Source organism: Ictidomys tridecemlineatus, chromosome 5 (genome assembly GCF_052094955.1).
Source record: "Ictidomys tridecemlineatus isolate mIctTri1 chromosome 5, mIctTri1.hap1, whole genome shotgun sequence".
NCBI lineage: Eukaryota > Metazoa > Chordata > Mammalia > Rodentia > Sciuridae > Ictidomys > Ictidomys tridecemlineatus.
Window position 1 is genome coordinate 15,485,812 of NC_135481.1, and position 27,110 is coordinate 15,512,921.

The window sequence follows — 27,110 nt, forward strand, 5'->3', positions numbered from 1 at the left end:
GGATTGATATTTATAAAATATCTTGAGACTCAGACTAATCACAGAAATGCTTGCTCTTTGGTCTGGTGTAAATTTTGTAAAATTTTCTTCTTGAACTTTGAAATCTTAACAATGATAACCATTTATGGAAGTTCATTCTCTTGCATTTTCTCTTCAGGTGCTATTGTTTCATGTAAAATTTTCTGAAGAGTTCCTATTCAGTTACAAAATGCCACATATTTTTCTTGATATACTCCTCTAAAAGGAACACATTTATTTCAAGATTCACTATTGGTGTGCTTACAATTATGTCTCAGCAACACATGAAATTTTTTTTGCTGAGAATCATCTATGTGCTTATGAGACTAACAGCTGTTTAAAAGTATAGCTAGAGTTTGCTACTTGTTTTACTATCCCTTAGAAATGTTACCCTCTTTTTTTTTTTTAAACAGTCTTCTTCTTTTTTAAAAACTAATTTTAAATACCTTTATTTACTTATCTTTATGTGGTGCTGAGGATCGAACCCAGGACCTCACACATGCTAGGCGACTGCTCTACCACGGAGCCACAACCCCAGCCCTATGTTACCCTCTTTTAGGTTATTTTATTAACATCCATGACCAGAAAAAGGGTGTTTTACATAGGTAAATAACAGTGTTTCATGAACTGAACTGAAGTATAACTAAGGTTCATTATTACTAATATGTGACTAATGGGAAATATGGCAAACAAGTCTACAAAACAGAAAATACTGTGTACTCAAACCTAAGTCATCCTTAACTTCTTTCCTTGCCAGCCTCATAAAAACATTCAATTTGGGGTTAATTTTACAGCATATATTTTCTTGTTTTTAGCAAATATGAACTATCAGAAGCAGCTGGGAACTACAAACATATTTTCTCAGTCCCTACTCCTGACTCAGACATGGGAGCATATTTTGATAAATTCTCAATGATTCTGATGTACACCAATGTTTAGAGCATTTATGTACTAGAAAAATCATCTTTTATTATGATAAATTCTATACCCAAGTGACCTGACCCTTTTAACGTTAATCCCTTAAGAATATCACACACCTGGGGAAAATTAAAGCTAAGGGTGTTTTTGGTGTGTGTGGGGGAGGGGTAATGAGGATTGAATGAAGGGTATTCTACCACTGAGTTACACCCCCATCTATCTTTTTTTTTAATTACTTTTAACTTCTTGAGACATGGTTTTACTAAATTGCCAAGGCTGGCCTCAGACTTGTGATCCTCCTGCCTTAGCTTTCTAAGTTGTTGAGATTACAAGTATGCAACACTGTGTCTGGTTTCAGCCTAAGTTCTATAATCAAGCATTATCATTGTATTTGGTGGGTCTTTAATCCCTATGAACTTTCACAATGATTGTATTTTAACGTCTCAGCACTTACCCTTTATTATTTAGTGGTGATGTGGGAGACAGGGAAGGACAGGTCCTCTTGGCAGATGGCTCTTCCTCCTCTTCATCAGAGGAACTGTCTATGGTTAAATCAATCACCTCTACTTTCTTGTTTTTATTGGAGGACTGGTTGTGAGAAGTCACCTGATGTTCCAATGTGGAGCTCAAGCATCCTGCATGGGAATGATGAAATAAAAGGCAAAGAAGACCTATGACATCTCATTTCTTTCCTCAGTGTCCCTATGGTTTAATATATCAATATATACTGACTACATTGTTGGGGTCAGAAAGCAGAAAACCAACAGAGGCTCTTGAAGTTTAAAACTACTATTTATTATTTGGTTTTCTAAAGAATTATTTTGAAAAACCAGTTCTAAAAGAGAAGAAACAATCGAACAATTTATATAAAATATTTTGTGGTACTAGGAACTGAATCCAGGGGCAATTTACCACTGAGCTACATCCCCAGCCCTTTATTATTATTATTTATTAAAAATTTTGAGAGAGGGTCTTGCTAAGTTGCTAAGTCTGGCCTCAAAGTTGGGATTCTCTTGCCTCAGCCTCCTGAGCTGCTGGGATTACAAGTATGTGCCATAATGCCTAGCTTCAAACTATATGTATTACATGTATAGCTATATAGTACCTGACATTCTTAGGAAGTATTAACATTAATAACTCATAACCTCCTTCCAGCAAAAACATTAATAGTATATTTTTGTTTCATTTGAGTGTATACAGACATATGTGTGTATATATATACACAAATGAAAAAGACTTCTATTAGAAGTCTTAAAAAATTTTTAAAGGATTCTATTTCACAAGTCTAACTTTACAAATGGCTTATTAGATTAAATTACTTTGAGGGCTGAGGATATAGCTCAGTGGGTAGAGTGCTTGCCTTGCATGCATAAGGCCCTGGGTTCAATCCCCAGCAGCACACATACATACACACACACACACACACACTACATTACTTTGAAATCTAATATCAGAAAAATTTAAAAGGAATTCATCTACTTCTGAACATTAAATCAATTTAGTAATTATTGAGCTATCCCTAAAATGCTCAGGGTTTTAAAAAATGTATTCATTTAAACATTGAACACCATGGTTTATAGCAGCAAGGAAACTACCCTTCCCTTGTGAATAACTACCACTCACCATCAACTCCATTGTATGAGGCAGAAACTTCCTGTACTTCCTTTTTCGATCTCATTGGTGCCCAAGAGCCATCCTCTTTAAACTGTATTTCATCACAGTCTGTACAGTACTTTAGGATTTCCATAAACAAGCTATAAAAAACAGTTTGTCCTTAGGATAACACATTTCAATTGAAGATAGATTTGAAATATTACTGTTCTAATATTCAGAATGTCTATATTTATACAAGTATAAATGAAGAAAAACAAAATAGAACAGGTAAATTACATTCGTTTTCAAAATATAATGCTGAATAAAAAAATAGCTATCTGAATTGTGGTATATTTATATAAGGATATATCATGTAACCATAAAAAATTACATTGTCAAAGATTATTAATAACATGGATTAAAAAGTGAAAAAAGGCCAAGAAAAAATTTGCATTTTATAAATAAAATTCTGTAAAGTAGTATATCTTTTAACACATTCCAAATAGCCTACAATAGGCATGTATTACTTGATAAACCAAAGCAATACATATAAAAATATGTAACTGAATATTGTCCTTAATAATATATGTGGACATTTAAAATGATATTTACAGGGAATGTACAAAATTAATCATGATCAAATTCTTAGGTTACAATGCTAAATTATTAATAGCATATATTCACAATTATGTAAAAACAAACCAGAAAATTATATACCAAAAAAGTTCTTGATTTCTTGTGTTTTTCAATTTTTCTTTGAGAGAGAGAGAGAGAGAGAGAGAGAGAGAGAGTGTGTGTGTGTCTCCTTTATAACAAGAAAGGGGGAACCTAAAACTATACAACATATAGAGTTGGTAAAATATTACTACTCAACTCATATTTACTAGTTATAGATCACTGCCAATTCTGACAAATTAAACATAAAACATTTATGTTACATATTTTTTCCAATGACTACACCTTCTAAATTACAACTGCATTGATAAATATATTCCATTTCTATTATCACCTTTAGACTCCTGTGTTTTCTTAAATACTATAAATAAGCTGTTTTAAGTTTTGCTGGAGAGTACAGAAAATGTTTGTTTTAAAGGAAGCTATACAATCATACTAAGATGTCCGATACAACAGACAAAAACAGGAGTGTTAAAGAAAATTATTATTGTGATGCAATAGGTGGACAAGACAAAAAAGAAAAAGAAAACTGAAAGAAGGAAAAGACAAGAATAGAAATACAAATAGAAAAACAAAGGAAGTTGTTATTTGGGGTGTTGATCAGTTGTAGGAGCCTTTATAGCGGGAGAATAGGTATGATGGACCATGATTGAAGTTCGAAGTTCGACCTAATCTCCAGAAACAGGCTTTTGTACTAAAAAGCACAGTTTTCGATGAGCTTGAGTGTGCCAGAATTTCACAATTCTTTCATGCTTTCTCCAATATGGTCTGCATGTTCTGGAGATAGATGAGCTCATGTTAGGAAAAGGTATATGCATTCCCTGCTTAGAACCATAGGTGCTTTAAATGGTAAACATCAGGAGGCACTGACAAGTATGTGTTTTCAAAACAAGCAGACATCAAGTTAAAAATACTTAATTATTGATTTTTAAAATACTGATCTCTAAAATCATGGGTATTCTACAAACTTATAACTTAGAAAACATTACTTTTAGAATTTTAGATTTTTTTATCCCAACCTGACAAGTAATGAATCTAGATAATAGATGATTATTTCAAGGTACCAAAAAAAACTCTTAAAAGTGACATACCCATCAATGATGAGGTGTTCATATGGAGCCTTCTTATCACAGACAGGACAAACCCAGGTTGGTTTTTTCTCATTCATTTGAATATAAAGTGTTGCATCAAAACATTGCAGATGAGAACATGTAAGGGCTCGACATGGAATTGTTAGCCTCATTTTACCGAGCTTTAGAAGAGAAGAAAAAGTATTAGACAACTGTTGTTCAAAATTTAAGCTCTGATTAAAAAATTTTCTAAAACAGACTGTGTTTGTGTTCTGACCTAAAGCATATTGTGTTTGTTTTTTTGTGCCAGGAATTGAACCCAGGGGCATTTAGCCACTGAGCTACATCCCCAGTCTCTTTTTATATTTTAATTAGTGACAGGGTCTCACTGAGTTGCTTGGGCCCTCACTAAGTTGCTGAGGCTGGCTTTGAACTTGCCACCCTGCTGCCTCAGCCTCCCAAGCCGCTGGCTTTATTTTTTATCGAGGTAAAAGAACATCAATAACCACATTTTCTGTGAAACTTATCTGTAGGTCAAAAAATTACAATTTCTTTGAATACCAAATACGATGACTAAGGAAACTACAACAAAGTTTGTTGCTGTTGTATTATTACTGAATTTGTTGGATCTCACTAAATTGCCCAAGCTGGACTCAAATTTGTGAACCTACTGCCTCAGTCTTCTCAGTAGCTGGGATTATGGGATTGGACCCCCCCCCCAAATCTCAAATTCTTAAAGCAATCCCTAATTTAAGAAAAAGTTAACCACATAACTAGGGGTTAGAAAAAGGAAAAAAGAATGTGTTATTAGATACTGCATGTCACCATATGATGTAATTAGATGCAATATTTACTATCAACCTCAACTCTGAATGAGAGTACTTCAAAGGACAAAACTCAAATCAGTATCACCCACTCTCCTTCATGACAACTCTGAGGAGGAAGTATATGTGTGTATTCTGTATTTCTCCCTTCAGTGCGCATATTACCAGCAATTCAGATGTGTCTCCAGCACCTCCAGCAGGTTAGGAGACTTTTCTTCCTGCCCTGCAACTGTTGCCTGAGTTCATAGGCTGAATCTATGCTATGTACACAGAAATCTACTTCATCTGTTCCTGAGCTGCTAGCTGTAGAGATGTGGTCCAGAAACCTGTACAGGGAGCTGGCATATGACAACTTTCTTCACTGGAGGCCACCTTGTAGCACTTGGGGTCCACACAAAGCCCACAATGACCACACAGTATAGAAGTTATCTTCTTTCACTGATAACATTATTTGCCAAGTAACTAGAAAAGATTTTCCATATATTTGTGAGCTTGAAAATATAAAGGCTTGAGAATAAATGAGGAATATGATTATTCCTGGCTTAGAAAAATTTCAGGAAAATGTGCAATTTCCTAGTCTACCAAGGAAATTAACTGTCATTTGAGGCACTAACTATTGTTCTGGTACCAATGATTTACTGTGCCTCTAGAAAAGGCACTTAACCTTTCTGGGCCTCCTTCTCTATCTCTAAAGTAACACTGTTTCCTCCTTAATTCAAATGGATGTAGTGATGAAGGACTAAAAAGGGCATTTGAACAAGCTATAAACTTATGACACAGGAGTAATACCAGTTACACAGTATTAGGAGTATACAAGTAACTGTGCTCCACTGAGAGAACCTCCAATCTAGCTCACAAATGCCTTGCTTCAAAGAAACATAAAATAAGCACTATGTGATAATTCTCATATTCCTGATTTTTAAAAAGTCACTAAACTTTAAATATTTATCTGATAAATAGGACCTGTTTTCTCAAACTTGATACAAGGGGAGATGCTGAGGTTTGACTACCTTCACCTTGTGATTACAGATTTCCTTTTTCCCTTTATAGAACACCGAATATTTGCATTGTTTGCAAATAAAAAATTTTGTAAACAATTTCCATGTTTTCTTGTGCCATTTACCTTACTCCCAATAGTGCTACACTACAACTGATGCTATTCCAAGAAAAACACTCTAGATAAAAGTTCTAACCAGCTTTTCTCAAAAGAAGCCTAGGGCCAGGCTTGGTGGCACACACCTGTAATTCCGGCTACTCAGGTGGTTGAAGCAGGAGGATGTCAAAGCTGAGGCCAGCCTGGGCAGTTTAGTGAGATGGTATCTTTAAAAAAAAAAAAAAAAGTGTGTGTGGGGAGAGTCGGCAATGTAGCTCAGTGGTAAAGCACTGGCTCAATCCCCAGTACTGTGCACATATACATGTGCACGTTCACACACAGTCTAGAAATATCAGTATTTTTTTTTTTTTTTACAATAAGAAAGAAAGCTATTAAGGAAAACTTTCCACCTTTTTCGTAATAATAAATACTTCATAAATAAATGTTCAGAGTTTTTGTTTCTTTGTTTTCCTTTTATCAACTGTGTCATTTATATTTGAGATTACAGGTCTGGTTAAGGTCCCCCAAAATAGGTGATTTGTTCAGCTCTATTGCTAATAAACCAGAACCAAAATATTCTCAAAGAGCAAAAACATTTTTATTTATTTTCATTGCCTTTAGTACACCAAAAAGGGAAGCTCATTTATTTGGGGCTCTGCATATCACAACAAGGGCCATTCAAATTAATAGTGAGCCACAAATTTCCATACTTCAAAGGGAACAAATCATCATTTTTATTCTATAAATCTGAATTATAAATGAGTTGTCTTTGCTGTTTTATTTTTGGGTAAAAACATCTAAAACATATGGCCTTACTGTTCTTGAACAACTATAAAGAGATTATCCCTTTAACTAAATAGAAACTCATGAAAGTATAATAATTACAGACTATATATATAGTTCTTTTTTCTATAATCTGAATTTTTAAAAAACTACTAAAGCTTTTGGAACTAAAGAGAGAAGAGTGAGGGGATATAGGAAGAAAAATTAAAAGCTGGCCCACTGAATTATCATTAACATTCTCTAATAATATGGGAAAAGAACGTGAACTATATTATTCCCAAGTAATTCCACAAATAAAACTTCCAAGGTTTATACTGGAGGGCTTTATATGAATAAGTGATTTATGTAAGTGTTAAATGTTATAAATATCACATATATTAGCATAACTGTAAATACTTTTAAAGTGAGAATGCAGAAAAACAAGACTTTCTCCAGGGATTTAAATGGAAAATAAAACTTACCTTCTTTTCTAAATTTATCTGTTCTCTAAAGCACTCCAGTATAAACTTTGGAAGTTTTATTTGAGGAATTACTTGGGAATTTTTTATAGTTCATGTTCTTTTCCCATATTACTAGAGAATGTTAATGATAATTTAGTGGGCCAGCTTTACAATGAAATGAGGTGGCAAGGAACTATGGAAGCAGGAATGGATGAATCAGGATTTGGAGAAAAGAGAAGAGAATAAATATATAGGTAAAGATGTATATAAAATCTTCAAAACTTTCATTTTCCCATCTCTACTTCTCTCGTCTGTGAATCAATTTTTCCTTTTTCTTTAAATATTTATTTTTTAGTTGTAGTCGGACACAATATCTTTCTTTTTATTTACTTATTTATATGTGGTGCTGAGGATCGAACCTAGGGCCTCCCACTTGCTAGGCCAGAGCTCTACTGCTTAGCTGCAACCCCAGCCCTCAATTTTCTAAATGTTAAAAAAAAAATACTAGTTTCCTTTACAACGTAGATTGTTACAACATTTATATTGTTATTTAATTATATAATTTTAAACAATAATATTAAAAACTTGGAGGCAATATAGCTTCCCTAAGACTGGTTATTAAGAGGAATAAGAAGAAAAGTTATAGAAAGAATATACTCAGGATGATTGGTGTTTTTTGTTTGTTTACTGAACCAGAGGTGCTACCACTGAGCTACATTCCCAGTCCTTTTTAACTTTGAGACAAGGTCTTGCTAAACTGCTGAGGCTGGCCTTGAACTTGTAGTCCTCTTGTCTTGGCCTCCACTGGGATTACAGGTGTGCACCAAGAATTTGAAGGCTTTTTCTATCTTCACTGTATTTTTTTTTTCCTCTGTACTATTATGTGCTAATCACATTTCTGATCTTTAAAAATGATCACTCAACTTTAAATACATCTATTTTCTCAAACTTTTTAAAATTTTTTTATTGTTGGTTGTTCAAAACATTACATAGTTCTTGATATATATTTCACACTTTGATTGAAGTGGGTTATGAACTCCCATTTTTACCCCGTATACAGATTGCAGAATCACATCAGTTACACTTCCACTGATTTACATATTGCCATACTAGTGTCTGTTGTATTCTGCTGCTTTTCCTATCCTCTACTATCCCCCCTCCCCTCCCCTCCCCTCCCCTCTTCTCTCTCTACGCCCTCTACTGTAATTCATTTCTCCCCCTTGTATTATTTTTCCCTTTCCCCTTACTTCCTCTTGTATGTAATTTTGTATAACCCTGAGGGTCTCCTTCCATTTCCATGCAATTTCCCTTCTCTCTCCCTTTCCCTCCCACCTCTCATCCCTGTTTAATGTTAATCTTCTTCTCATGCTCTTTGTCCCTACTCTGTTCTTAGTTACTTTCCTTATATCAAAGAAGACATTTGGCATTTGTTTTTTAGGGATTGGCTGGCTTCACTTAGCATAATCTGCTCTAATGCCATCCATTTCCCTCCAAATTCTACGATTTTGTCATTTTTTAATGCAGAGTAATACTCCATTGTGTATAAATGCCACATTTTTTTTATCCATTCGTCTATTGAAGGGCATCTAGGTTGGTTCCACAGTCTTGCTATTGTGAATTGTGCTGCTATGAACATCGATGTAGCAGTGTCCCAGTAGCATGCTCTTTTTAGGTCTTTAGGGAATAGACCGAGAAGGGGAATAGCTGGGTCAAATGGTGGTTCCATTCCCAGCTTTCCAAGAAGTCTCCATACTGCTTTCCAAATTGGCTGCACCAATTTGCAGTCCCACCAACAATGAACAAGTGTACCCTTTTCCCCACATCCTTGCCAGCACTTGTTGTTGTTTGACTTCATAATGGCTGCCAATCTTACTGGAGTGAGATGGTATCTTAGGGTGGTTTTGATTTGCATTTCTCTGACTGCTAGAGATGGTGAGCATTTTTTCATGTACTTGTTGATTGATTGTATGTCCTCCTCTGAGAAGTGTCTGTTCAGGTCCTTGGAAGTTGATATCAGGGGAGAGGCTGAGTTTCAAATCTTGTGATTACTAACTTTCCCTTTTTAGAATATGATGGATATTTGCAAATAAACTTACAAAAGTTTATAACAAGGAGGAATTCCCTTAGCAATTAACCCTCCCTCCAAAAAGTTTTTTTTTTTAAAGCTATGTACAGTATCATAAACTAATTCATGAGCTAATGACTTTTTTATATTGTTTAAGCTTTTATAAATCATAAAAGACTGAGACATAGGACAAATATCATTTAATTTCTCTGTAAGTTCTTTGTTCCTTTAGGAATTCAGTGGACTGGGGATATGGATCAATTGGTGGGGTGCTATCCTCGAATGCACAAGACCCAAGTTCAATCCCCAGCACAATAACAACAACAAAAAGAGTAGAAAGGAAATCAGTAACTTCATCATCTTAGGTTAGCAGGATGTCATTATCAAAAGCTTTCAATATCAGCCCTGCCTGAACAATTCAGGGAATTCAAAAAACATTCTTCATACTTGCTCCCAAATGCAGATATGACTAATTTGATTAATTATAGAACAAAAGGTAATCAAAATGTCAAAGTAATTTACTATTAATTTTTCAAATATTTTCATATGAAACCATATTCTACAGTTATCATCCCTACTGTTGGTAGACCTAACAAATTAGTTCAGAAATAAACATTAACAACACATTTTCTTAAGACTTGTCCTCCATGGGTTTAATAGCTTGTTTATATCTTAGGACCATACATTTACTTCATACAAATGATTCATTCTGACCTCATATTCCTAGGGTTTTTTTTTTTAATATATAAATAAAACTTCAATTATTTAGGCTGAGTAGAATAGTGAGGCAAAATGGCTAAGTTGGAGTGTGGGTAATCATGGCTAGGTTTTTATTCAGAAGAGTATCATTAAAGTGCAAGTTTTAATAAATACCCCAATACAATAAACTTCCTTATTTTGAGATTTTACACGTGAGCTTGAGAGACAGTCATTAACCACAAGCAATATTTAGACAAATCTTACTAAGGGTAGAGAGAATTTTTTAGACTTGTTTAGATTCCAAATCCTATGCCTTGATAGCTTTCCAGTTTTTATAAACTATAACAAAGGTGGTCAGATTTTAAAAGTAAAAAATTTCTCAGATATAGGAAGCACCTAATTAAAAAGAAGAAATGTGCTAGGCATGGTGGTGCATGCCCCAAATCCCAACAACTGAGGAGGCTGAGGCAAGAGAATTCCAAGTTAAAGGCAGATTAAGCAATTTAGAGAAACATTGGCTAAAGATAAAAAAATTAAAAAGGCTAGGGATGTAGCTCAGTGGTATAGTGTCCCTGGGTTAAATCCCCAGTACTACCATTAAAAAAAAAAAAAAAAAAAAAAAAGGTACATGTATGTATGTTAAATCTTCCTGAAAACAAGTATCAATTAACACTTACTGGACATAGAAGAGAAACCCTTAGGCTGGTAGTAGCTATTTCACTGTCTGGATCGGCAGTCAATTTCTCTTTAACTGAAATTCATTGAAGAGAAAACAAAGAGAATTTAAGTTTATTAAAAATATATTGTTGACGTAACATTAAAAAAGAAGAAACTTGAAACAAGAAACTTTTTTTTAGAAAAAAATAAAAAAATAAAGTCTGCTTAATTATATACCAGGATTTTTTTTTACATTTTTAATTGGTTCACTTATAATTAAGAGTGGGATTAGTTATTACATTTGGCACATGCACATGTTACCAATATAATTTGGTCAGTATCATTCCCCAGTACTTTCCCATTCAACTGAATGGAAAAACCTAAAACACTTCTACAATAAGCAAAAAAAGGAAGCCAAAGAATTGTATATCTTTATACTGACTACATTTCCTGTATGACTCATGGAACAAAAACCTGTACTACATTATCATAAAGGAAATTTCTATAGCATGTTGACAAAAATCAACTGATGGCAGACTTGTTTTTTTTTAAAAAAATTTTTATACTAATTTGTTATATATGACAGCAGAATGCATTACAATTCATATTACACATATAGAGCATAATTTTTCATATCTCTGGTTATATACAAAGTATATTCACCATTTGTATCTTCATACATGTACCTAGGGTAATGGTGCCCATCTCATTCCATCCTCTTTTCCACCCTCATGCCCCCTCCCTTCCCCTCTGCCCTATCTTGAGTTCTTCTAATCCTCCCATGCTCCCACTCCCAACCCACTATGAATCAGCCTCCTTATATCAGAGAAAACATTCAGCATTTGGGTTGAGATTGGCTAACTTCACTTAGCATTATATTCTCCAACACCATCCATTTACCTGCAAATGCAATGATTTTATTCTCTTTTATTGCTGATTAATATTCTATTGTGTATGTATGTGTGTGTATATATAATATGAATACTATATGTGTGCGTATACACACACACACACACACATACACACATTTTCTTTATCCACTCATCTACTGAAGGGCATCGAATTGGTTCTACAGTTTAGCTACTGTGAATTGTGCTGCAATAAACATTGATGTGGCTGTGTCCCTGTAGTATGACGTTTCTAAAACCTTTGGATATAGACCAAGGAGTGGGATAGCTGGGTCAAAAGGTGGTTCCATTCCCAGGTATCCAAGCAATCTCCATATTGCTTTCCATACTGGCTGCACCATTTTGCCTTTTTCCCCACATCCTCGCCAACAGTTATTGTTGTTTGTGTTCTTAATAGCTGCCATTCTGACTGGAGTGAGATGAAATCTTAGAGTAGTTTTGATTTGCATTTCTCTAATGCTAGAGATGTTGAACATGTTTTCATATATTTGTTGATTGATGGTATATCACCTTCTGAGAAATGTCTGTTCAGTTCCTTGGCCCATTTTTTGTTTAGATTATTTTGTGTGTGTGTGTGTGTGTGTGTGTGTGTGTGTTTAGCTTTTTGAGTTCTTTATATACCCTAAAGATTAGTGCTCTATCTGATGTGCAAGGGGTAAAAAGGCAGACTCCTTTTTAATTCTAAGATATAGCACCAAGATTTTCTTAACTGTGGACCAATATTATTTGGGTTCTTCTATTTTAAAGGAAATTAAGAAACAGCAAAAGATAATTTATGAAATATAAGATAATACAATATTGTAAAACACAAATTCTAAATAATTCAAATTACATGAAAAAACTGCTTTTTAACAATAATCGTTTGGGCTCTAAATTTATTTACCTATAAATTGGTTGCACTATTTTGGGCAAGTCAAATCCTCCTCCATGAACTTAATTTTACTTAGAATACAACTGGAACCAACACTAGATGATAGTTCTAATGTTCATCTTAGTTGAGATCCCCCTAAATTGTCCTTCTCGTCTGAAAGTTTCAGGCATCTGTTATTCAACCAATGACAAATAACATAATAGGTGAGATGGAAAATGCCAAAATATCCAAATAATTTTAAAAACTGTCCCATTACCTTTAAAGTCCTTTGAGGAGGACAGAGGTAGAGTGGTTCTGTATATAGTGAACCATAGACTTTTAGAGCTATCGTACAACTAAGTTTGACCCAATAACACAGTAAAAAAAAAAATAAAGAGAGGGGAAAGTACTCACATAAGCAAGAATGACTGCACAGCAGATATCTGTTGTGCTCATCATTTATGACAACTAAGAATCCTATCTGATCTTGGTGATCATATAGTGTCAACTTTTTAAGATGGTCCAAAATCTGTTTCTATAAATTAGGGGCTCTCAACTAAGATGAACATAGAGCTATCTTTAGAGCACTCTGATTTATAACTGCTCATTGAATGAGAATGGGAAAGAGGGACATGAGTGAGTAGTTTTTAAAAAGCTCCAAATGTGATTTTGATGCTAGACTAAAAAGTTATTTTGTAGCATGGAAATTCCAAATTTCAAAGTCTTTATGTATTTCATGGACTGATTTTTCATATCCAAAAAGGAATAACATTTCTGATTTTTAATTTGGAAAGTAAGCTACTATAACACTATGCTAATTAATGCCATATATAAATTATAAAAATATGTATTCACCATTATATACCCAATCTTAGTCAACTCTTTCTTATATTTTTAAAGAACAGCAACTTATAAAAGACAACAAATAATTGTCACACAAAATCAACATACAAATGAAACTGAATTCCAAGGTGAAACAAGGCACAGCAGAGTGTGCCTATAATCCCAGTGACTTGGGAGTCTGAGAAAGGAGACTGTTAAAATTTGAGGCTAGCCTTGGTGACCTAGTGAGATCTTGTCTCAAAATAAAAAATAAAAAGGGCTGGGAATATAGCTTAGTGATACAACACCCCTGGGTTTAATCCTCAGTACCACTTAAAAAAAAAACAATTTAAAAAAATGTAATGTGAATACTGTGATGATTAATTTTAGATGTAAATTTGACCAGATTGAGAAATACCTACTGAGCTAATAAGGCATTATTTATGAGTGTATGTATGAGGAAGTTATCTGGAGAAAACTGCATGTGAGTCCACGGATCAAGTAGTGGTTAGATCTGCCCTCAATATGGGTGGAAACAATCTAATCAGCTGTGCAAAGGGAAGGGTTAAGAATAGGAGCAAAAAGACAGAGGAAAGGCAACTTTCCACCCCCAACCTTCTCCCATCAGAACTCCAGGTTCTCCAGTCTTTGAACTCCAGGACTTATACATACCAGCAATGCCCAGGGTTCTCAGGCTTTCAGCCTTGGGTTCTTTGGCCTTAGATTCAGCCATGCTATTGGCTTCCCTAATTCTCCAGCTTGCAGACCCGTATTGTGGGGCTTCTTAAACTGCATTATTGTCAGTGCCAATCCCCTTAATAAATCCCTTCTCACTTACCTTTCTCTATATATTGGTTCTTTCTCTAGAGAATCCTAATACACTAACCATCATGCATGTCTTCACCAACTACCTCACCATTACCCTTCTTCCACACATCAGTGGAAATAGTATCTGACTTTGAGTCTTGCATATCTAAACTTCCACTTAAATGAAATAACATCATACATTATAACATCAGCTTTATGTGAACCAAAGTGGTCAGTAATTAGAAAAAAAAATTGAAATAGAAGAGGCAATAGCCAGCCTATGTTAGAATTCAGCCTTAGTTAAGCCACTCAACCTCACTTTATTCATAATCTGGCAAATGGGATTAATAGTATCACACAGCACTGTTTTTAAGATTAAATGAGTTAATACATATAAAATGTTTTTAAACACCTAATATTATACTTAATCTTTATTAGCTTTTGTGACTAAAGGTGGGAGAATTTTCTGAAATTATTTTAGAATGTTTGCCAATTTATATTTTAAAACAAAACTTTGCCTTTTTCTTTCCCATTATAGACCCAACTTTAGTCAATCCTTTTTTCTAAAAATACTTTTAAAGATACTACTAGGATCGGGCTGGGGATGTGGCTCAAGCGGTGGCGCGCTCGCCTGGCATGCGTGCGGCCCAGGTCCGATCCTCAGCACCACATACAAACAAAGATGTTGCGTCCGCCGATAACTAAAAAATAAATATTAAAAAATTCTCTCTCTCTCTCTTTAAAAAAAAAGATACTACTAGGATCCCGAATGGATTGAATCTACAGATAAATTCAGAGAACTGACATAACAATATTTAGTCTTCTCACCCATTAATAGACATCTTTCACCATTTATTCAGGTCTTCTTTTAATATTTCTCAGCAGTGTTCCATAGTTTTCAGCATAAAAATCTTGCACATATTTTATGCAGTGCATGCCTAAATATCTCATAATTCTGGACATTATTCTAAATTCCAGTTTTTTGAAATCTAATTTCCAATTATTCATCACCATCAGAAGCAATTCGTTTTTGTATATCAACCATGTATTCCCCAACCTTACTAAACTCATGTATTAGTTCTAGCAGCTTTTTTGGAGATACTTTTGAAATTATTATTTTTTTCAATAGACAAATAAAGGTGATAATTAGTTGAAACAGGCAATAATTAGCTCATCATTTCTAATCTGTATTTTCTTTTTCATTGTGCTAGCTGGGATCTCCAAGGCAATGCTGAGAGCTGACATCCTTGCCTTGTTACTCATCTTAAGGGTGAAGCACTCAAATTTTTCACCATTACTATTATCTGTAAGCTTTTGTAAATACTCTTACACCATTCTGCTGAGTTTTACCATGAATGGATGTTGAGTTTAGCCAACTAGCTTCTCTGTATCTACAGAGGTGACTATATGATTTTTCTTTTTTAATTTATTGAGAAGGTAATGTATATTGATAGACTTTCAAATGCTGATTAATATAGTACTCCTGAAATAAACTGCATTTTATTACTGTTTATGATCATTTTACATATTAAGACTTACAGTAGTCAAAACATTTATGAAAAAAATCAAGTTGGAGGACTTTACCTGATTTCAAGGCTTAACATTATGCTACAGGAACTAAGATTATGGTTTGCCATAAAGATAGACACACAGGTCAATGGAAAAGAGGAGTCTGAAAATAGATTCATATTTTTGTGGTCAGTTTTTGACAAATGTGTCAAAGTAATTAAATGGGGGAAAAATAGTCTTTTCAATAAATATTGTTGGAACAACTGGATACATATACATTATTGAAATAACTGGATATGTATGGGGAAGGGGGAATGACCTTACTTTGCACAATATACAAAAATTAACTCAAATGAATCATGGGAAATCAAAACATGGGAAACCATTTGGGAGTTAAGGTTTTGTTATGTTATTACGCTCTGCAGTGATAACAATATTTTATTATGTCACCTATAATAAAGCTATAGCTTAGCTATATTTAAAAGTAATCTTGTTTTTAATCCCTGTTGTTACAAGCTACCAGAATTATCATATGAGACTGTATTTAAATTTATACTAAATAATTTTTTTGAGAGAGAGAGAGAATTTTTTAAAAAATATTTATTGCTTAGTTTTTGGTGAACACAACATCTCTATTTTATTTGTATGTGATGCTGAGGATTGAACCCAGCCCAGGCAAGCGCACTATCGCTTGAGCAACATCCTCAGCCCCTAAATAATTTTAAATACAATTTAAAATTCAGTTCCTCACTTGTACCAGTCACATTTTAGGTGCCTAATAGTCACATATTGCTGGTGATTACCATACAGAATGGTATAGACGTGAAACATTTCCATCACCACAGATTTTTCTATTAGATAGTACTACTGATATTAGATATCTATTAGATGGAGTCATTATAGTTTAAAAATAATTTCTATTCTTCATTAATATCTGAGTATTTTAATTCAGACTTTCAGAATTTTAAGGTTGTAATCAACCAAACATATTAAGCTCAATACTCATTTTATGGACAAGGAAAGAGATGCCTGGACCTGGTTTTTACTCTAGCTCTAGTTTCATTAGTTAATGTCAACAAAAATTTGAAAATCTACTATGTGCCAGATACTGTGCTAAGCAAGAGAAATTAAAACAACAATGATAATAATATGGTGATGATGATTAAATTCCTGCCCAAATGAACTCATAGCAGAGTATGAAGGAACTGATAATTTAGACTCAAAGTGAGATCATCTTTAATATGCTCTAATGGAAGCTGTTCAGGAAGCTAACTGAAAGTTAGCTCTCTAGAGGTTTCTTCTAGGATGCCTCCTGGAAAAAGCGAAACATGAAAGATAACGATAGCTAGACAAAGGGGGTAGTCGGGACACAAACCTTCAAATTTTTCAAAACTGTCAACTTATATTTCTATCATTACTACCTTAGTTCAAAACTAAAACACTGGGCGGGGGGAAAGAATTACATATTTGGAATGTAAAGTATGAGAAGAATGCACACAGATGACAATGATCTGAGTGCCAGAACATGGAAAACTGAATGTTATGCTATGAAGTTGGAGTTTTTATTCTGTTGGTGTTAACAAGCCATGGAATGGAAGAGAATGGTAAGATCAGATCTATTTAAATCAAGTTAGGCTGCTACCAGGGGAGAGCTATGAAGAGTCAAGAAAAGAGAGGGACATATTATTTAAGAATAGTTTTTTTTAAAAATAAAGGCAGAATTTAAGGGTTTATTAAATTATGGCAATTATAAGACTAGACAGATTTGAGAAATATTTCAGGTTTCAGTTTAACAGGATTTGATCAGTTCAGTTTCAAATACTTGAATCCAGACAGCCCAGTAGAATGTTTAGGTGAAGGCAGTTTAGCTATACAAATAAGATATTCAAAGCAAAGGTCTGAGATGAAAATACATTATTTGGGAGCTAGTGCCAGTTTAAGCAATGTGATTGTCTATAGAAATGTTCACAGAAAAGTGGGCCAAAGATGGATCTCAGGGAACACTAACATTTAGGACACCACTCTTAAAAGAATCCACTAAAGGCAAGTGATTAAAAAGAAATGGTCAGAGAAGGACAAGGAGAGAATCCCAAGGAGAAAATGGCTAGTACCAAATGCAACAGAAACATCCAAGATAAAAATCACACTTGGCAATCAGACTAGCACTTGTGACATCTCCAAGATCAATTTCAGTGGAATCATGCAGGTTAGAAGACCTTAATAAGTTGCAGAAAGGAGGTACAAAGACCAAGTGCAGTCTACCTTTTGAAGAAATTAGGATGAGAACAACAGGAGGAACACAGAGCTCTAACTAGAGAGGAGCTTGTTTTCCTATATTTAAAAGATGAAAGAGACTTGACATTGCGGGGTGTCAGGAAGAGACTACAGAGAGGGAGTACTGGAAACAGGGCAAAGGGCAGATAAGTGAGAAAGCCAGGTCTTATAAAACTGTTTCTTAGCATCAACATGTGGATGCCTAATCACTTCTCACACATAATATAACAGTGCACTGTGATTTCTCCTCTGCAACCTGATCATTTTAGTACTGTTTTCTACTTCAGTAAATGGCAAGAACAAGTTACCTGGTGCTTAAGAAGTCTAGAGCTAATCTATGCCCTTCACTTTCTTTTCATTCCCACACATAATTAATACAATTTCTATCCTTCAATACTTCTCAAAACTGTCAACTTGTATTTCCATCATTACTACCATAATTCGGGGTATCGTCATCACTTATGTATACTAAATGCTATAGGTTACTAACTGATCTCACGACATCAGCTTTGCCTCCCATTGATTCAGTTCTCAAAGCAAATTCTTCAAATCTGAACAAGTTTCTGTTTAAAATTATTCCTCTGTTTAGAAAATCTTTCATCGTGGCTAGGCATGTAGGTCAGTAGTTAGAGCACTTGCCTGGCACACATAAGGTCCTAGGTTTGATCCTCAGTACAACAAAAAAGAAAATCCTTTCATGGTTTTCTATTATCTATCTTTTATCATCTAAATTATTAACACTTGTCCATTTCTCTGGCCATTCCCCTCTTTTTCTCTATTTCAGCTCCACTGGCCTTTTCTCTTGGCATTTACCTTTTTCATCTCCGTCCTAACTCTCCCTCATCTGTACAGTTTTGTTTTAAGCATCACAACACCAGAGAGAAGACTACATTCCTCTGTTGTACCTTTACAGATTTCCCCATCTATCTTCTTTAAGGCACATGTCACAACTGTAATTCATTAATGATGTGTGTAATCATTTAATGTCTTTCTCACCAGACTGCAAACTTCTAGAGGATACAGATGGTGTTCATCTTGTTTAATGGTATATTCTACTGTGCTTGGAACATAGTGGACCCTTACGTTATTTCCTTCTCTTTATTTTTTAACATAGTGGTCTCACCATGTTGCCCAGGCTGGCCCTGAACTGACAATCGTTCTGCCTCAACCTTCCAGAGAGCTGGAATTACAGGCAAGTACACTGTGCCTGCTTCTTATTATAATTTCTGAATTGAGAATAATAAATGAATAAAAGATTAACTTAGGCAGGAAAAGGGAGATTTCCTCCTGACACTGAAGAATAAAGTGAGAATGGGTACAAATGTAGATAACTTGAAAAGTAATTATGGTGGCACTAAGATTAAGGAGAAAGGATCAATTTAGAGAATTAGAATTCACTTGTTACAGCCCCAATGTTTTTACATTGACAATGTGCTTGGAGAGGGACAAAAGTGTTTTGAGTAGAATATAGGTAGTGCTTGAAGTAACTGCTAAAGGTGGAGGGGAAGAGAGAGGAACTTGACCACGAGCTAATAAAAAGCTGGCTTTGTGATAGTTGGGAAGGAGGCTACATAAAAGTAGAAACCAGAAGACAAAAACTTACTAAATGAAATGATCCCTAAAATGGATTTCTCTGTGAAAATTCTAAATACTATCATGTTCATTTTTCAAATACATAATAGCTCCTGACTTAACAAATAAAACTGTTTCCAGTAGAATTTTTTTCTTTAATATTTTAGTTGTAGATGGATACAATACTTTTATTTTTAATGTGGTACTGAGGATCAAACCCAATGCCTCACATGTATTAGGCAAGCATTCTACCACTGAGCCACAACTCCAGGCCCGAGTAGAATTTATTTATAAGGTATAGTGAACTTATCTATAAATAATCTGATTCTTCAAAAATATCTGAGATACCTGAAAATATTTTCTTTTTTGGGGTGGGATAACTGGTAATTGAACCCAGGGGTGCTTTACCACTGAGCTACATACCTGGAACTTTTCTGATTTTTAAATTTTAAGACAGGGTCTCATAAAGTTGCTGAGGCTAGCCTCAAACTTGCAATCCTCCTACCTTAGCCTCTTGAGTTGCAACCACGCCCAGCCTGATATTCTGATATTTTCTTTCTTTCTTTCTTTCTTTCTTTCTTTCTTTCTTTTTGATACCAGGGATTAAACCCAAAGATGCTTAACCACTGAGCCACATTTCCAGCCATTTTTATGTTTTGAGACAGGGTCTTGCTGAGGCTGGCTTTGAACTCTCCTGTATTAGCCTCCTGAGCTGCTGGGATTACAGGGATGTTCCACTGTGCCCTGCTCCAGCTCGACATTTTTATTTGTCAAATTGCTTTAAGCAATATTTTAAGTACATAATTAATTTGTTGGGAAAGTTATTTCTTCAATTTGTTGTCAATTACAATGAATTTTTTACTGTTGGGATTTAAATTAATGTTCCATGTCTTCCCCTGGCCAGTATATAAGATAATATGTAAATAGTCACAAAAAGCTCAATGAATGTGCGAATACTTTCCACATCCAGCAGCATATTCGAGTTGAAAATACAGTTTTTGCATTAAGCAGGTTTTGCTGCTTAATAGTGCTAACAGTGGTTCCTTGCAGAAAAATAAAATCCCAGGCTCACCTTATCACTCTCCCTCCAGGTGGTGCTATAGCTACAAGTGGAAAAGGGTTACCAGTCTGTGCAAAGACACTTGCCTTATTTTTTTTTTTATTATTATTAAATACAACAGTTTTATCTGTCATCTTTCTAGGAATTCTCTTTTCCCCACAGGCTCACAGAATTCCATAATGTTTTTCACTAGTTGACAATCTAGCACTGTGAGGCAAGTATGAAGATTGTCAGTGGAATGACCAGTAATAACTTCAGTAAGATTGGGGGTTAGGGAATTCCTCTCTCGAACTTTCCTTCAGCAGAGATATCTATCCCTTTTCTACTTTCAGGATCCCTACTATCTCCTTGTCTCTGCCAAAGGACATCCCCCAGATTCCAAAACAGCACTATTATTCTAGATGTCCATCATCTGTCAATAAATATTCCCCTTTGACTCAGGATTATGTCTGACAAGGTCTCACTACAAAACTCCTAGGCTTAAGTGATCCTCTTGCCTCAGCATCCAAAGTAGCTGTGGCTACAGGTGCCAGCATACCTGAATAACTGCATTTTTAAAAGGGCCCTTTCAAAATAGAAAAATTCTTCAGCAAACTAAAGGGTATATTGTTATTCAGGGGTAGTGCAATAATTTACTCTGGTATAAAAAAAGGTTAGAGAAAAAAAAAAGTTATTGTACAAAAGGAGAGGAATGCTGGCCTTACCACATTAAGGTAAGTTGTTCACCTCATTGGAAAGGCCATGACCTCAAAAATTAAAGCCAGTAAATCCATTTACAGACCTTGCTTATATTCCAAAATTAATATGTCAAAATGAACCATCCAGTAACATATACCTATGAGCCCAGAGTTTGGAAAGGTTTTAAAATATTACAAAACTCTTGTTACACATGAGGAACAAGAAACTCAAGAACAGAGTGACTTGTCCAAAGCCACATAATTGTTACTGGCAGAACCCACTTCACTATTATTGCCATTACCTCACTGTTCCCTTTTACTTCAGTAATACAGGCATAGTCTTCGTATAACTCTGTATATATTTCCTAAATCTAAAATAATTTTATTGAAACTTATGCAGGGATTATATTCCCATCTCCTAAAATTCCATAAACATTTATTTTATGAAGTTGTAGTAAAATATAGATTATAAAATATAATTTGTGATACAAACATTAAAACTACTCTTAGGTCTGGTTTTATAAGCTCACAAAAAAAGGTTCTCAAGTGTTTTTAATCCTTTTCAATAGGCTCTAGTAAAGGAATAAGTGTTAATATTTCTTAACTTGAGAAAACACTACTCTAACCTTTAACAAAATAGTTTGACTGCATAAATGAAATAAGTTTATCATACGTACTTAAAGCTCTAGAATGATCCGGATTCCTTATTCCCTTTGCTCGTAACCTCTGAAGAAGAACTGTTGAGGACAACTGTTTTACAAGATATACTGCCATGGAATAGGTCTGGAAAAAAAAAAAAGATGTAGAAAACAACATATGTAAGTTAAATAATACATCTATTTTAATCCCACAGCAAAAGGGAAAGAAAACTAACACTTCTTAAAATACCTACTATGTGTCAAGCACTGTCTTAGGTGTTTTCAGGAGTAATGATTCATTTAATCCTGACCCAGAAAGCTCAGAGGTGGTCATAAACCTTTCCTTATGGATAAGGAAACTAAAGTATGGAGAAGTAAAGAATCTGCTCTAATTTTATAACTGTCAAGTAACAAACTATATATTCTAAGTAGCAAACCTAGAATTCAAACCCAAGATCTGTCACGCTTCTATATTACCTGACTACCTATACTCAAAGCCAATGACAGAACACTATTAAGGCTAAACACAAACTAAGGCCATTAAAATGTCCAAGATATCATAAATCCCATGTAGTAGGTAATAGGCATATCTAAAATAGTAGCTATTAAAAATTATAAATGAGATTGGCTTTCTATTTTATACCTTTTAACCTCTCTCTATGCCTTCAACTAGCTCTTGAAAAGATTCCACTTGGGCCAAAAAGCACAGAGACTAAAGAAAGTTTGCAAATAGGAGCTACTGGTATGGTAAATTACCACCAGAGATGGTAGCTGGAGAAGGGGACAAAGAATACAGAAGAGCCAAGGCTGAATGAAGGGCACATGGTTAGATAAGAGGAAAAAAAAGAGGACAGAGACTTATGGAATGGAGAAGAGAGATCTAAATAAGAACGATCATTTTCCATTTGGTGCTAGGATCAAGAGGAAGATCAAGAGACTTGAAACGAAGCAAAAGAGAATAATAACTACTACCATCTCTATTTTATAGCTATACAGTTTTCAAAGCATCTTAACATATACCATGTACTTAAATTAAACTGTGCAGAAGGCTATGAGAAATAGGTAGGATAGGGACTATTCTGGGTAAAGGGTTGATGAAACTGCTGAGGCACAAAAAGATTATATAATCTGCTTATGATCATGTAACAGCTTGGTGACAGAGCAGGTACTTGAAACAGAAGAAAAGTTAGGGACCAAACAAGAGACTTAATGATCAAGGGAAATGTCATTCTCTTAATTCTTGGTTTCATACATCCTACTTACTTTCAACCTCCTAAACTAGTCCAATACATATGCTAGCTTTCATCTCTTAGAAACTAGAGAAAATATTCTATAGTATCCTCTGGAAGGTCAATATTTTATTTAGAATTCAGAAACCTATCTGTGTTCACATATTGCATATTTCCTGGGGGTGGGGAATCAAGTGTAAAAAAGCAAATTTGCTTTCATTAGTAAATTTCACAGTATTAATATTGTGAGGAACAAGTAACCTTAAAACTTCTCTAATTTCACAGCATGTAACATACCAATCTAATACAGTACAGATAAGCTTCTTTTTAGCAAAAACCCTTTATTCAGCACTGTGATTTATTTGCTTAATGCTTCAAATACAATAGAAACTGAAGAAATGCTAATTAACACCGTGAAATTCTGTACTGACAGCTTGAATCTTCAGAACTTGGAATTACCCTAAGGCTTCATATAAATATTTAAGAAGAGATCAAGTAAAAACCACAATAAGAAGTTCAGTGAAAAGATATGTTCACTCTAGTTGAAACATGTAACCAAATGGAGAAGAATAAAAAAAAAAAAAAGAAAAAAAAAGCTGCAAAAATAATGTTGTAGGAAATGTCACTTGTACTGACAGTAGGGAATTAAATTTTATATCATATAAAGAGGTTCAGAAGCAAAAATCCCCCCAAACTTAACAGTAGCACAGTACCTCTTCTAGGTAGATATTGTACTGGCCTGTCAACTCCTCCAAGTACTACCTAATCCCAACTATTGATATATAACTGCATTACTCTATTGTTTTTATCTATTGCTTTTTCAAGTTTCTGAAATTGTACAAATTCAAAAGATATTTACTCTATAATTAAAACATAATCTATTCATTACATGCCCTCTATATCAGCATACAAGTAATTTCTCTACAAATAATGAAAATTTAATAAATGTTAAAGGCAGTGGTTACTCTGAGGTAGATTAACAAGTTATAATATAGTTCACTTATTTCCTTCAGGCATCATGCTAGTTCTCCCACTTACTTTCTTTGGAAAGACCTATTTATAACATTTGTCAGTGGCAACCAATCAAGACAAAATTATCTGCAAAACGGTGTCTACATGAACTGTTAAGAGTTATCTTTACAGGTTATTAAAATAGGGATCTAAAAACAATCTAGAAGGTTATCTTCTAGGTTATAGAAAAGATTTAATTTTTCTCAATATTTTATTTCAAAAGAAAGGTTTCAAACTTGTAGACCTCCCAGGCTCTGAGGTTCCAGAGCATTCCATGGCCAGGTAAAGCATCTTCCCCTCTCTAGTGCTATACCTCAGCAATCACAGTCCCTCGTCTCCTAAAGTTTCAGACCTCTTTAGAGTTTACTACAAGCACACCCTTTCTTCATCTATGGGCTATATTTTTCACACAAAACAACATTTAACACCCTCTTCAAAAAGGAATAGGGAAGAAACTCTTTAAGATACACTAAAAATAGAACATTTATAAGGATTTAAACACCTATTGGTGACATGTAAATTAATCAATGGAAATAATATTACCCTGATGTCAAAAAGATTTTTATAAAATTCAAGATCTATTTCTAACAAAGAAGTTCAGTCAAAGAGGAATACAGAAATATATCATTGATAATAAATAAGTTCCATCAAACACTAATAGCCATTATGATACTTAATTTTGTAATGGTAGTTAATATTCCTATTAACATAGTGAACATATTTGACTTGTTCCTTATCACCTGTGTTATTTATTTGTTTGTTCATTATTTATTTGTTTGTTCAGTATTGGGGACTGAACTCAGGAACATTCAACCACTGAGCCACATCCCCAGACCTATTTTGCATTTTATTTAGAGACAGGGTCTCACTGAGTTACACAGTGCCTCGCCATTGTTGAGGCCGACTTTGAACTTGAGATCCTCCTGCCTTATCCTCCCAAGCTGCTGGGATTACAGGTATGTGCCACCATGCCTGGCTCTCCTGTGTTACTGAATACTGTTCAAAAAGTTCTAGCCAGCAGAACAAGAAATAATGGTGTTGTATTAGAATTACCACTACTTATGTAGTGGTATATCTCAAATTCAAAACTGTCTACCTGGAAATACAAAGAAAGCATCTAAAAATCTAATGGAACTAATATATGAATTTAGGTATAAGTAAATATTAAAAAATAACTAGCTTTAAAAACAAACAAAACAAACAAATAGCCAGGGACACTGGCACATCCCTGTAATCCCTGCAACTTGGAAGGTTATGATAGGAGAAAGTTTGAGGTCAGCTGAGCAACTTAGTGAGATTTGTTTGAAAACAAAAAATAACAGCAACCAGGGAGATTGCTCGGTGGTACAGTACCCCTGGGTTCAATCCCAGTATCATAAAATAAACAAACAAATAAACAATGAATACTTTAGAAAATGTGATAGGGAAAAAGATCTGTTGAAAATAGCAGTAGTAATAATGACTAACAAAGGAATTAACAAAAATATGCAAGATTTATTAACTGAGGAACATAAAAGAGGATTTGAGTAAATGGAAAATAACACAGTTCCTGGAGTGACTATATTACTCATTGTTGTAAATAAAAATTCTCCCTAATTTGATCCATAACTTTAAAGAAATCTCACTCAAATTCTCAGAAAGATGTGAGGTTGAGGTGGAGGAGAGGAAATGTGATAAAAATAATTCACAGTTCATGAGGAGGGAAAAATGTAGGGAAAAAAGAGACTAACACATGGGAACTTGTCTCATTATCTCTAATAACCTTTCCCACATTTTCACTCTCTTTAAAGCCCTTATTTTTCTTATTTCAGCTAACTCACACACACACTTCCTGTCTTACATATGTAAGGGAAGTCATCAATCAGAACTCACCTCTCCTACACTCTACCTGATCTTCCCATTGCCATTAAAGAAGCTCTTTCCAAGCTATTAAGAGCTTTTCCAGTCAAGCAATTCAGTATTGACTATCCCTGTTTCCTTTTGTACACCAAATGTTTTCTCAGAAGAAGTTCCCTACCATCATCTTCTAAACACATTAAAGACTCTCCCATTAAGACAAATAACGCAACCTTACATTTCCCTCCAGCTTACCTTCATTTCTTTCCAAAAATCACACTTCTCCACTGTCTCACCTCCAGCTTATCACAATCTGGTTTATAGCTCACACTAAGGTCATCTTCACATTCCTAATTCAGAGTATTTTTTTTTCACTTCAATATATTTGACCTCTTCACACTTTCTCAGAAATATCAACCATCTCCTTTGTTTCTGAAAGTCTTTTGTCTTCTCATACCTACCCTCTACCCTGTACCATTCTCTGTCACTGTTTCCCCACATCCTCTGTAGGCTCATTCTCTTTACTCAGTATTAAATGTTATAGTTCCTCAAGGATAGGTCTTAGGAACTCCTCTCTTCCTTCTTCATATATTCATTTAAGCAATATCAATTATCCGTGTACCTCCAATAACCACTAATATGCAGATGAGTCACATATTTTTTCCCCCTCTAGCCCAAACTTATGCCCTTAGTGTATCTGCTCAATTGCCTATTTAGGATATCTTAAAGGCAAATCAAACTCAAAAGCTTCAAAACTGAACTCATTGTTTTCTCTATCTAGTCCTCCAATGCTCCCTCTTCCAAAGCAAAACAAAACAAAATATACCTAAACTCAGTCCTTCTCCCATGTTTCCTCTTCCTCAATGTGTTATCATTCACCTAGTTACCCAAGCCAATAACCAAGAAGTCATCTGCCCTTTCTCTTCATCCATATTTCCAATCTATCACATAGTCCTGCAGATTCTGAAGAAACTTTTCTAGATAGAAATATGGTCCTATAAACATTCTGATTAGCTCAGTGGCAGAGTGCTTGCCTAGCTTGAAGTGAAGACTGGCTTTGATCCTTAGCACCACATAAAAAT

General features: G+C 34.6%; 1 protein-coding gene across 6 annotated transcripts in view; it reads right to left on the reverse strand.

The window, feature by feature from the left end:
• Positions 1-27,110, reverse strand: part of Pias1 (protein inhibitor of activated STAT 1) — a 130,608-nt gene that overhangs the window by 10,970 nt on the left and 92,528 nt on the right. For 5 of the 6 annotated variants that reach the window (XM_005316729.3, XM_078049400.1, XM_078049401.1 and 2 more), the window contains 5 exons: positions 21,992-22,097; positions 10,856-10,929; positions 4,296-4,456; positions 2,560-2,690; positions 1,391-1,571 (listed from right to left, as the gene is read on the reverse strand). In XM_005316729.3, coding sequence (XP_005316786.2) covers positions 1,391-1,571; positions 2,560-2,690; positions 4,296-4,456; positions 10,856-10,929; positions 21,992-22,097 — 653 coding nt within the window. Of the gene's footprint in view, positions 1-1,390; positions 1,572-2,559; positions 3,982-4,295; positions 4,457-10,855; positions 10,930-21,991; positions 22,098-27,110 lie in introns of those variants that run through there. The other variant, XM_078049403.1, reaches the window with a different exon arrangement.